The sequence below is a fragment of the Rhopalosiphum maidis genome, chromosome 2 (assembly GCF_003676215.2).
Source record: "Rhopalosiphum maidis isolate BTI-1 chromosome 2, ASM367621v3, whole genome shotgun sequence".
NCBI lineage: Eukaryota > Metazoa > Arthropoda > Insecta > Hemiptera > Aphididae > Rhopalosiphum > Rhopalosiphum maidis.
Window position 1 is genome coordinate 70302285 of NC_040878.1, and position 14932 is coordinate 70317216.

Consider the following 14932-nt stretch of genomic DNA (forward strand, 5'->3'; position numbering starts at 1 on the left):
CACTAATATAGTAATATGAAAATTAGCATATTAAATGAGTTCTAACTGTCTTACAGGTACAAACACAAAAGTTTATTTTAGGTACACATAAAAATTATTAATTTCTACCACAAAAATATCATAGACATTAAAACAAAACAAAAAAATCTTAATTAATGGTTATAATTTATAAGCTTTAATTTTTTGTAGTATTTGATAAATTTATGATAAAAAATTCAATTTAAATAATATAATAAATATTTAATTTTTGCGAGTTCATTGTTCAAAATCTAATCAAAGAAATAATTATATTTGCTATGGAAATACTAAAATTTTTAATTCTTTAAATACACGTATAATTATATAAATAAAAGTTTTGCAATTTCACTTTAACGATGCGGAACGACAATGGAACGATGAATTGTTTTAATTTTCACAAGATATTAAAGAAAAAAAAATGAATACATTTATGGTAGAATTTAGTCCATTATTATATTTTCTTTTAACTCCTTATTTCATTAAAAATTCAAGCAGTAATAGTTTACCTAAAGGGATTTAAATTTGTAATAAAAATTATCCGACTACCTCAAAGAATTGAATTTAAAAGACGTTTAATATTTTTAAGTTTCTTATTTAATATTTAAACACATTTTTAAAATAAAAACCATTTAATGCCCATTCATCAAACATAAATACAATATAATATAACTGCAGTTTGACTTACAATAATCCCAATAATCTTAATGTACAAATTTAGTCAGGTATATTGTCTAATTCAATATGTCACGTTTTCAAAAATTTTGTTTATTTCACATCAATAGTTTCAAAACAATAACAACACACTAGTTGTAATTTAAATTTAATAATATTTAATTAGGTTTTTGGTATAATTTCAACAATTGTTTAATGTAAATTTGAATTTATAAATTTATAATTAATAAAATTAAACACAATCATTTTTCACAATATTTCAATATGAGTGATATTTTTTGCTCAAAAGTGAAGCCACGCCTACATTATTATTTTTTTTTTTAATATTAGATTATTTCAATTATATTTTTAAGTATAAATTTTGAAAAATTATTTTATCTTATAGTAAAAACTAAATTTTTATATAATATTGTTATATCAATTCCATTAGTATGAAAATAAAATTAAAAATAAATATAGCTTAATTGAATATTTAATTTTTTTTACCAATATATAAATAATTGAATAGGTACACAATATTTAATATAAAGGTCAATTCATTTTATTCTTTATTTTTTAATAAATAAATACGTAAATAATAATAATTAATAATATTATACAACGTTACATAGAATGAAATCCCTTCCAATGATGCCAAAACATTTTATTTATAGACAATTTTCCATGCATATTAAAAAAAAATGTATAACATAATAAATTCAAGGTCAGGATAATAATAAGAATGATAAAAATAGCAATGTTAATTCATGCAGTAGTTTAAAAATAATGATTTGTATGATTACATTTTAAATGATTGTATCTAAATGTATTATTGTCTTACGATTTAATCGTTTCCAGTGTAGACACGTATTGATAATTGTCATGAAAATGTGAATCTCGGACCTATATTTTAGGTTAATAAGTGCTACTAAACTATAAAATAGATTCATGAAAAAAAAATTATAAAACTACTTCTGTCAATTTATAATAATTCAAAACGACATGTTTTGATAAACAGCTTTTAATTTGATTTATTTTTACGTTACAAGATAAAATTATGTTTCTTTTAATTTTATCAAAGGCTTCACTGACGATTTAATTTGGTTAATTCAAACATTATCATTATACAAAATGTAGAGTTTAAACATTTTATCTTTTGAACTATAAAATAAAGTTTTTTAGCCTCCGGGTAAAATTAAACGAATACTATTATATTAAAAATTGCACTATAAATGTTAAATTGACATTAAATATTAAATCACATGTACCTTTAGATAAATTGAATAATGATCAACTTCATAATATACTTGTAAACCAAATAACAAATTATACTTTATAAAATATAAATATTAATAAACACAAAGTAATTTGAATTTACAAATTGCTATGAGTATTTTATTACAATGGAAATATTATGTCGATAGCGAAATATCGATGACTGATTTTTAGTAAATATTAACTAAACTTGTAGTAGGTCATTTACTAAATATTTTTCGAATGTCGTCTGTAATATTGATTTACGCTTGATCATTTCACAATAGAGACAATTAACTATAAAATAATTATTCTAACAGAGTTTTTATAATGGTTTTACCACTCTGATTAAATCTCTATAATGTATTATACTGGAAAATTATAATTATAGGTACATACATTATAAATTTATAATAGAGTACCTACATATTTTCATATTTTTTGATTACTAAACTTAATATTTGTTTACTTTGTGATGTTACAATTATAAAATATTAAAAACTGGTTTTTGTTAAATAATTTATTTTTAAATACTTACCTATACATAATACCCTAATAGGAGCCTCGAATTTCTTCCATATTACCTCCCGATTTTATCATCAAAAGACGTATACATTTTTGCACTCAAATAACCTGCCATTTTTAGTATAGGAAGTAAAGTAAACGAACTATAGCTAAGCAGTGTTTCTAAATAGTTTAAAATAATTTGTATTTGTTAATGGGTTTATATAGATATTTTGAATTCTTCTAAACCTGAAAATATTTATTTTATAAATGTACCTATTATACCTATGAAATATTTGTCATTTCAAATAAAAGCCAAAAATGTACAATAAGTCAATATTATAAAAATATAGAAAAATTAAATTCGAATGACATTATACTAGGCTGCAATGTGTAAAAAAACATAATTTTTGAATTTCATAATTATATATAACCAATTAAATTTTAATTTTTAACAAAAATCGAGCCATGGTATGTCTTTTATGATGCTATTTTTTATTATGTATCACAAATTTAATACATAAATTAATTAATCAATTAATTTTAATAAACTAAATTATGTCTATATAATTATATTAATGAATAATAAAGTGCTTTTAAAAGCTATTTAATACATTTACACACTTATTGAAGATAAATTTATTGCTTTTTTTTTATTATTTCATCCGTCTAATTTTTTATATCTATTTTTAAGTATACTAAATTATGTTTAAGAAGCCCCTAGTAAATTAAAAATTCAATACTACAATAGTTCTCCCAAATAACCCAGCGGGCATGTCAAGTTAAAAAAAAAGTAAGAAAAATAAATTGTTAGAAAGCAACCTGAGAACAATGGGAACTCCGATAATTACCTAATGGCTGCAGTAACATTTCGTTAAGGCAGAGAATAGGAATATGAAATAAAAATTAAATTAAAATATAATGAATTCATTTATATAAACAAAAAGCACAAAAATACTCGATTATTTCCGCTACAAATAATAAAAGTTATTACTCATAAATCATAGTAATATTATGTCTGATAATAAAATCAAAATATAATTTTAACCGTAAGATTGTAGGTCTTAACCTGCGACAACCACGTACGGGGGGGGGGGGGGGGGGTGACGCTATAATAAATTCACAATTCAGCGTACACATTACGTGGTGAATGTGACGTCTTTAATAATTAATATCTCATCGTGTCGCATATAGTCGCGAAAATAAGACGTGTTGTAGAGTCGAACACGGTCTAACGTGACTTAAATTAGTTAAATTTTTTGTTTTTGTCGACCGCCCTCTCTCGCGTTCAAACATGTGAAATCAGCGGTTCGGGGCCCGTTAGAGTTTACGAAATAAAAACGCACCACCGACGCTATGCGCAAATTATGATTTGATAAAAAAAAAAAAACCGATTGATCACATGTCGTTCAATCGCTGCAACAGTGTGGTGTACTCGTGCTGCCGTCTGAAAGCTCGTCTACGCCGCGCGTATATGTACACCGCTCGCCCGCCCACACGAAACCACGGACACGCGCGCACAATATTATACAGTGTTAAAGCTCGGTTTAATAACATCGGCGAGGGGTCGTCTCGTGTGTAGTGTGATTTGTGCAGTGTACGTTTGGCGCGTTTCAGAGTAGGGTTTTGCATTATGCCGGCGCGATGCGCGTTTATATGAACATCGGCAATAAAAACTTCTTGCGGTACGGTCGTCGCCGCCATCCGATACGGACGTATTAATACCGAGGTTGATCCCGGGCGGCGGTGTGGCGCGTACCGAGGGGGCGAAATTCTATTTTGAATGTGCGCGCAATAAAATACGCGGCGGCGAGACCGGAGGGTGACCCGGGTTTTTGACGGACGCGGCGCAGTCAATGAGTCACGCGCGCGCGCACACCACACCACACCACACGGGACGCGTTCGCAGACGACACGTATTATTATTATTATTGTGCCATGCACATATACCTATAACGCCGTACGACGATGAGCGAACGGGCGTTTCAAAGGCCGCGCGGGGACACAATGCACATAATATAATAATATAATGTGTATTGTTGTGTAATAATAATAATATATATTATAATATGCACTGCGCACACATATATATATATATATATATGTATAATAACGTGACGATGGCGACGGCGATGACGACGACGACGACGACGACGGTATTGTGAGCTGTGGCCCGCGCGGGAGATATACACACACAATACTACGATCGAAGGACCGCTATTATACCGTTTTGATGGTATTATACGACACGAAGTTGTAGGTAGTAAAATGCGTCTGCCGCTCGCAATAACAATAATAATATAACAATAAACGGTGTGCGCGGGGACGCCGAACAGATGTCGTCGTCAGACACGCGGCGCAAGCACACGGGCGCGCGGGCGCGCGCCGCAGTCGACCCGCAAACGGCCAACGGTGTGTGATATTATAATAATAATAATAAAAATAATAATAATAATAATAATAATTTGACACCATAAAACCGTGTAGCAGCCGCCTCGTCCGAATTTGTCGTCTATTGTTTTTCCCGCGTACTCACGGGGATCCGGTTCGGTCCGACACCGTAGAAACGCGCGGCGCTTCGTTACGAATATTACGATGACAACATATTATGCATTTTCTTCCTCATTACTGCGACGGTGACAATATTTTATCGCCGGTCAGTGCGTGTGGACTCGGAGCGGTAGGTACTCGCCGCGAAATACGCGCGCACACCTCTAATACAATACACTGACGGGCATTATTCTTCGGACGTACACGCGGCGCATACATATCGTCATCGCCGTTAATGCGACCGTTTGTGTTTCGTGATGTTTTATTTTCCGTCATTCTTCTCTTTGGTTTGTTTTTTTCTACGCGTATTCCAACGCACACCGTACCGGTACTGTATAATAATAATAATAATGTACGATACAACCGTACAGTACACGTTCGTTCCACAGACGTCGTCGGTTAATACGTAGCTAAGCCACCGACTTTTGTACTTTTGCGCGTCGCGATATATTACTATATCCGCCGCCATCCGCCAGATTTAACGGTGGCGGAGACTGCTCTCGTGTATATGTATATAAAAGCAAGTAACTATATATAATATAATAATAAATAATAACGTTGGAATATCTCGTCGTGTGGCCAGAAACGTTAAAGTCCACGAAAGCTCGCACATCCGCGATTATATAGTAATATCTTACTACCTATGTAATATATATATATATATATAATCATTTTTAGATATAGTCGTTATTGTTAATGGACGCGGCGCCATAGATCGATTTCGCATTGGGTCACCACAGCACAGCACTATCTAAAAGTCAATTAAAAAAGTGTCCGAAGTGTGTGTGTGTGTGTGTGTGTGTCTAACATAATATTCTCGTTACCGTTTAAGCGCTTTCGAGCGTATCGAATTTCACGGAATTGGCGTCTTGCATCACACCCGTCGTTGGTCCGCTATTATTCGGGTCCCTCGAGTTAAAGTTTCCGTTAAGGTAAACTGATTCGGATTGAGCTCTAAATTTCAACTTGCATAATTTATACAATTAAAACAAAACCTCGAAACCAAAACGTCCGTTGTATCTAAATCAGTCTGTTGTCTGTAACTTTCGTAGTTATAATATTTTATATAATCCAGTTAATGTTCGCGTTTTCCGTGTTATCAATACGTATTGTACATTATTATTATATTCCATTGGATCTGAGACATAAATAAACTCGATGGGCCCATCAATGGTTTCACTATGGTTAAATATAAGTAAAACAATTCAAATAGTACAGCTGGTTTTAAAATAAATTAATATGCGAATATAAATAAACCAAATTGCATTTAAGTACTAAAAAAAAATATAGACGGAAAATCTGCGAAATTACGTATAATATATTACTTCATTGATTATATGATGAATGTCATATAATATGATGTAAACAATTAAAACCAGAAAAAAAGTACACTTCCAATATATATTGAATACGACCAAAATAAAGTTAATGAAATTAACCAAAATTAATATTACATGAAACAGTTTGAAATCCAATGTTAAGAGTTATATGATACAATATTATAATGAACATAGAAATAATATATGAAAAACAATTATTAAATTTTCATTTTTCATCCTTCTGTGTGTTGATTATATTGCAGTAACATGTGCAAATGATTGACAGGAAGCAGCTGATTGTAAGTTATTTGATGATTGGACTGTAAAAAATAACTCTAATTTATAAACCGAGCAAGAAACATTAGTGGTTGTTGTTGTCCGGCCAACGAAATATTTATAGATGATGGAATTCTAAAAATGGCATCGTAGGAAAATCACGCGTATGAGGGGCCTATGAAAAAAATATCGGGGACAACATAATGATCATTACAAAACCAAAACATTTATAAAATGTTATAAATATTGTGAAATTACAATTATGACAATACCACAATCTGTTTAACATCAAAATCAAATTAGTTCAAAAACAATCATTTTTCCTTTTAAATTATATCCATTCAAATATTGTTCCCATGTAAATGTAACCAATATTATACAGCTTCTATTGATCGTCCGCATTCATTTTTAAAATATTAACGAATACTATCTGTAATCTGCAATAAACAAAAGATAAGTGGATTTTTAGGAAAATGGGTATTATACATATTATATAACCGGGCGCCAGCTAGCTACAATGTTTAAAATATGATCACTTCTAGATTTCAAGAACAAATCCGAGATAACCAAATTTAGAGAATCGGAAATATATAAATATATGATTAGGATGTATACGCACAAAAGACAGGTATATACAAATATAAAAAAAAAAACTCGCGCGTTCGTTGTCGTGTAAGATATTTTTCGTGAATAAATATAAATTCGTCGTGGCCTCACTCGCCCCTCACAGTAACCTGTTCGAGGGAAAGGGTTGACTATATTATAGTATAGGTACAGATTTTACAATATGATATTACATTCGATGGTATTGACTACTAACGTAAACATAGATAAAAAAAAACCAAACAATGGGCTATAACAGAAATCCTAAGAGTATTTATACGAAGTATATTATTATACTTAAACGTCGAAGCACGAACACGGTGGTACACGTTGCGTCCATAGTATACTATGGTTCATTGTAAAAAAAAACCTAACGCATTTCTGTGGACGGTCACGAGATCAAGAATCCTTTTTTAAATCGGGAGCGTGTAGGAATGAAACTGTTTTGAAAAAGAAAAAATTCCGGTGGGGGTAAATACAGTGGAGACTAATACAGAATTAAATTAAATTTAAATTAAAAAATAATAATAAAATATTTTGTACTTTTCTCGAGATAGAAGTTTACGTGGGATATTTTATAAGTGCTATTCCTGCCACAAAGCTACACGGAGAAATTCCAAAGCTATGTAGACGAGAACCGAGCAAGTGCGAAGGGGGTAAACACATGTGCGAATAGGTGTGAAAACAGATGCACTACACCATAATTGTAGTATAGTACCATCACACCCACCGCCCAACACGAAAGATATTATACCGCATTTGTTTGTAATTAAACATAATATCCGAAAGCAGTAAATTATTATTTATAAGCTGAATACATTATAATCATATACTATTCTATATTGTATTATAGTATTATACTATAATTCAAACACCTTAGTATTTTATGTCATCGCACTTTCGGTTATTTCTCGTACGAGTTGTCCCCACGTACATTTCTGAAAAATATATACACTCCGAATATCATACCATAATATTCTTATACCGTTTCGAAAATAAATAAAGCACCCGATTAGTTGTAACTCAAAATTTCATCAAGTTATAAACAATCATCATAATACTCGTACTACAGTACTGACTACTTTTTAACTATCTACGTATAAAAATTACTTTATCCTTAATATCCTTCACGAATGTGCCATGGTTGCAAATACGTTTAATTAATGTTTGCTAAAATTATTATTATTAATATATTATGTTAATGTTATAAATATTTTTAACATACAACTTCAAGAAATATAATTATCTTTATGAATTATATAAATTGACTGTATTTTTTTTTTTATTTATTTTATATTGTATATTTACACTAACTATAAAACCCGATTTCGTCCGGGACAATATGAACAAACATAAAATATGGCGCTGTATCTAAGTATCTCGATTGTAGTGTACGTCATTTCACGGGCAAATCGACATCGATGTACCTTGCTTTATGAACTAATTCGACCGAGATCATCAATCCGCCTATTGGATTCGATCTATCACTTGGTAAGTTGATATATTTTTGAACGTGGTTCAAACTACTCTCTAAACTTTCTCTATATCTCTAAAAACAATCCCTGAAACTTTTGTCAACATTGGTCGAGTAGATTTTAAGTTTATAAGCTTCGAATACAAGGACATTGCCTTTTGTTTTACATTTGAATAACAAACAATAAATTAAATATTATATTATTTTATTAAAAACAAATCACATAGCAACGCATAATGGGTTGGCTAATCTATATAAATTATTTTTCAGATTTTATATCCATAACTCATTACAACCATATACATAAAGATAAACAAAAAACTATTCGATTTTCATCAGCGAAGATAAAATGTATATGTAAGTATAACAACTTATAGGGGTAGAAAAAAGAAGCTTAGAACACCTACTGACTGTCGAGTAATCGATTGATATAACTTTGATTGAAATCAGTCAATTAGTTTCTGAAATTAAGGCGTTCAAACATACTAATTCTTTTACCCTTCTGTTTTATAATATTAATATTGATTATGCAGATAGGTACTCTCCTAACCTCGTTTATCCTAACCTTGAAACACATTATATTATACCAGCAATATTTATTTCGTATTGTTATTGTCGTGTGTTTTTGGTTATAATAATATAAATTCGTACGTATTGGTTTTCATTAGGGAGTACAGCATTAAATGTTATTGCTTTATAAATTATAATTCATTTTAAACTCGTAAATACTAAATAGAGAAACGAGAATGAAATAATGTAATACTCATTGGGTGTGGTTTTTCTTTTTACTTTTATAATTAATAGCTGTTTTCATAATTATAATTTATTTTTAAAATAATTCCTTACATTTCTATACAATTTGAATATTATTTGTCCCAATACAACAATACAATATAACACAATATTATAATATTACCGGTGAATATTAATTATTATAATAATTATAGTATCAAATACAATAGATAAGGACTTAACAGGTATTTATAAATAGATATGTAACAGTTGATGAAAACGGGTGATAATACATAAATTGAGTAATACGTAACTAATAGATAGGTTCCTACCTACAAACGTTGACTACAATTATATCGCTGCTTTAAAATTCCTTCATTCCGTTTAAACTAATATATTTTCTGATTATAATACGTTAATAATATAATGTTAATAAAACGATACTTTACGGGAAGTCGCGTCACTACAAAATTACTATTTCCGTTTCTATAATAATATTATATGACTAAGACACTATAAATTATACCAAATGCTTAACCCCTATTAAAAAAAGTGTTTGTAATAACAAATAACCATTTAATGCTAAGTAGTTTTAGGGGAATCAAACAGACTATGAACATGAACTACTACATTCTTGTAACACGATATTTCTGTATTAAAAGTTATATTATAGGTACTGTTATTTCAACAATGGGTGTTTCGTGTTTAAGATGATTTGTGATAAATTACCATTAGATAAAAAAAAACCATTAGTACTTAGTACATGTATTTCTAACATAAGACAAATTACTTGTAAATAATAAAATATATATTTTATTTGTGACAGTTATAGTGTTATACTACAACGTGCCTAATATAATATTAATATTAAGAGCATTAGGTACTATAGGTTAGTCAATGTGGTTACTTTTAAAGGCTCCGAGGGATTTAAACCAAACTATAGTTTATAGTACTTGAAGCATTTGAAATAAATAATTAACACACAATTTCAGAAGATGTAGTACACAGTAAGTGGCATTAAAATGTGGACAACTAAATACTAGTTGTCATGTACAATACAATTTGATGCATGGAAGTAATAATAATTGTATACAGTATTAAATACAACTATCATTTTTTCACATAATTTTGATATAAAATAAAAAATCATAATTTCATAATACGTCCTTTACAGACACTGAGTGTGATAAACAATGGTAAAATCTATAGGAATTGTGATTTTGAAAATAGGAACTCCATTAATTTGTTTTTTGTATTGGATACGCCTATTTAAACTTTAAACGTAACTATTTAATACATGGTAAACAAACCTATTAAAACAATCTGCATATAATCCAAGATCTGTTAAATCCATTTAATTTTTGAAAGCTAAACAATTATAAAATAAAAAATGTATGGGTTTTTATTAATAACTATAAAATCATACAATTTTTGCACACCATTTATTTAATTATTAGAGTAGGTATATTAGTAATATTATAATCATTATCTGCATTGGCATTAATTATCACTACTCTTTACTTTTAATAAGTATATCAGTGATAATTTGCCCGTTTTAGTAACGCGATTGCATACGATATCTCTAGCTCTTAAAAACATTAGAATTGTACGAAAATGAGTAAAACATGGTCAACTTGTATTATTTTTTTATTTAGTATTTAATTATATAAGTGTTATGTGATCATAATTTTTTTATATTACCAAGTTTAATTTAATGTTTATTAATAACAATTAAACGATATTTAATATTATTAAGTATGTTTACAGCACGTTATTTCCACATTGAAAATCAAGTTTAAATATTTACTAATCCTTAATGAATTAGTGGCTGTATGATTGCTATGTTAAAGAAATATAATGTTAACAAACTCACAATTTGCAACATTCGTACAATAAAATGAAAATACTCAGAAAAAAAATATTAATATTATTATTTGGCTTTAGTACCCTAAATGTTTGGCTAATGTTCATGGCCCATTCATTACAACTGGCTAATAAGCAATACGAGTTATATATATATATATATATATTATAATTTTCTGCTTATACTTCAAACATATTTAAGATTAAAACTATGATAATTAAAAAAAATCTTATTTTCGTGTATAATTTTGAATGATTTACTCTAACGTTCTTTGGTCACTTTGAATTTAAAATGTATATCGTATATGCACCACTCAAACTTATTATAATATATTTGACCCACTTCAGATCCAATAACTCATGTGGATACAAATAATATATACAATTCATACTTTTCACAAAACTTTTTTAAAGTTGTATAAGCTTTAATAGTTTTAAAATACTACAAAATGATGTTACGCCAATTTGATGGCTTATTTTTATTCCGGTAAATTTACCTAACTTTAAAGTGTTTTTCTTTTTATAAACTTTTTATAAAATTTAAAAAAGTAACTAATTTATATTTAAAAAAAAATAATATTTGTATATAGGTCTAGACGTTTAGTGCAAAAACATAACAATAATTTGTTTTAAAATTCAACTTATGAAATAAAATTAATTTTAAAGTAAATTTTTTAGTAGTTCCTGCTAGAACACAAAAAACTATAAATTATTAAAATATTTTAAATGTTATGATAATTTTTAGCTGAATCATCAAACAACATGTTTTGATGAATTCAATTAATTTTGATCAGTACTAAATACATAATGTAAATACTAAGATACAGTAATTACCTACTGAATCTGTGTTTATAAAAATGCATATACTTTCTACATTTTTTTAATATAAAAATGATATTAAACCATAGTCATGTTAATTCGAATCGACTTTAAATAATTATAAACGATACATGACAAATATTTATATGAAAATTCATTCGCATAAAAAAACTTTGTTTTTAAATAATATTATAATTTACCTCTGATTTGGTATACAGTTTGTGCGATGAACAATAACAACAGTAACCACTTCATATTTTAAAATTCATTTTTGTTTGAAATCGAATAATAATAATTACTATACAACTACACCGCACTATTCACTCTGATTTGAATAAATAATATTTTCCGGACTTAGGTCTTAGCATCGCACACTAGGTTCAAAAATCGTGAACGCGCACGCGGCAGTACATCGTAAAGTCAAAACCACATGGAAGCAACTGGGCCATTTGGCAGTCGCATCGGTATTGTTACTTCTTCCACACAAGAGGCTCGTGTATGCATGTGTGTGTGCGTGTATAATGTATAGTGCATGTGAACCGAATATTTTCATGTGTCTAAAACCGTTTTGGTGGGGACCGCGCGCGGGCTCCAAATGATTCACTGCCATGTGCGTGCGGTTTGATGACGACTGGCCATCGAACTTGACGGGGAAATATAAAAACCACGGCATAAATGAGTCACGGGTCGGACGTTACAAACATTACCCCTAAGTTGAGTATTCCGTGAAATGCGATGATTCATTTGTCTTATACAGGTATGGGTAAACAAAAAAAGGGTCCTGCAGTCCCGGTGGACGATAAAATAGCGTTAAAAGAAATTAAAAATGATAATAAAAAAAACTACTTTAATCCTGTAAAAATACATATTAGCACTTAATTCCGTAGCACATTAAATTCAGTCCATTCAGTCCAAACATAAACTCTACGCAAGTAGGTTTAGAAAAAATATCAATTAGATTCATCGGTATATTATACATAATATAATACCTACGATAAATTTATTAATTTTTAATTAAAACATTATACTCGAATTCATCGTGTTAAATTATTTCCTTGATGGGTATTGGATTCTACTAACACCCGATTAAATTATTTTATATAATAAAAAGTCCTTTGGTTATTTTTTCAATAACCTACGAATAAATGTATAATACAACTGTTGTCCCTACTTTTAAATTTATATATTTTTTTATTTATACTTACCCTAAGTAGTTAATTCCATATAATAAATAAAGATAAGCTATTAGACATAAACACACATACACACACAAACACACACACATACAATACAATAAAGCATGTATCTTTGGTTTACGACCATCGTTATAATATTCACAATCACACTAAACAGATAGATTTATAAAAAAAAATAACCATTGTTAATGACATATTGAACCATATATGTATCTAAAACTAATCTTTATATTATAAATAAAAAAAAATTAAAAATATACAGAGGTATAAACATTAGGTATAAATTTCTTTAAAAGTTTATGTTGGCATAAAAATAGAAAAATCGAGAAAGTAAATATAATAATAAACTAACACGTTTATTCTTCAGTTTATTCATTATGGCTTGGAGTGCTTGGACTTTACACACAAATTAACCTGATTTATAACGTTTAATTTGAATATTTAATTCACTGTTAGGTAAATAATATATTAGTATATACTATATACAGAATTGAGTATTAACTGAATAATGAATTCGGTACTTTTTTACTTAAATCCTGAATTTAGATATTTTTTTAATATTGTCTCTATAATTATTTTTGAATATTTAAGATAAATTTAGAATAAGAATAAATAATATGTTATTATATTATATTAAGGTACTGTGTATAATTATTTAATATTTGCTGCAATTTAGTATATTATATTTTATTAAAATTCGAATAAGAAAAATAATTTTTGAATTAAAAATACTCTTATGATTCTTAGACAAATACAATAACTCTAGGAATTAATTCACGTGGATATCTTTTACCACTATTAAAGCAAAAGAAAATATGAAGACAAGATTTAGTGATACTATGAGAAACACCACATTCATATAGCTAAATATTATAATACTAACTAAGACATCAAACAAAATAATAATCTATTCACAAAGATGGAATTGGGAAACATACTATTCAAGCTTTAATACCACTAAAATAGAAACAAAACTGTCAAAATACGCCTCAAACATAAATTACCGGAAACCCTATATGAGTTACTCACACCCACTTCTGAGATATCCAGCAAACTATCAAGTTTTATTAATAAAGCTGAACAGTGAACTCCATAATTGTATTAAATAATATAATCTAAGTAAATCAAAGTTCAAACATTAATAGATAAACATAATTTAATGTTACTTTAATATAAATAATGTAGGTAATCATTGGTTAATAATCATGTAATTAATGCCTTAAATACATTTAAAAAAATAAATAAATGTATTATGATGGGTACATATTTAATACAAGAGTAAGTATCCAAAATTTACAATACAGTAATCTGACTTATACTTTAAAAAAATATAAAAACATTTGTACAGTTTAAAAATGATTTCCCAAGTATCTATCGTTTAATATTATCCCTCACGTGTTTATTACACTATATACAATACTATATCACACTTAGTCACACTATTTTTCACTAATACACTTCATATACAGTATTCTAGAATTATCTGACTAAGTAAACATAGATACATTATAAAAATATTTAATTAAGATCCTCTGGACTTATACTTAATTTCACAAAATACCATTGCTAACTTAACAAATGTCAACTTTTAGAAAACATATTCTTCTAGTCATCTGTATTTAGGCTCTCTCAACACGTTCCAAAACTTTGACTATAACTTTGCACTTCACAGT

The 14932-nt window shown here is 28.5% G+C and overlaps 1 protein-coding gene across 1 annotated transcript in view; it reads right to left on the reverse strand.

The window, feature by feature from the left end:
* Positions 1 to 12582, reverse strand: part of LOC113554097 (lachesin-like) — a 70805-nt gene extending 58223 nt beyond the window's left edge. Inside the window, exon 1 of the mRNA XM_026957789.1 lies at positions 12264 to 12582. Coding sequence (XP_026813590.1) covers positions 12264 to 12318 — 55 coding nt within the window. The 5' untranslated portion in view covers positions 12319 to 12582. The remainder of the gene's footprint in view (positions 1 to 12263) is intronic.
* Positions 12583 to 14932: the final 2350 nt, after the last annotated feature.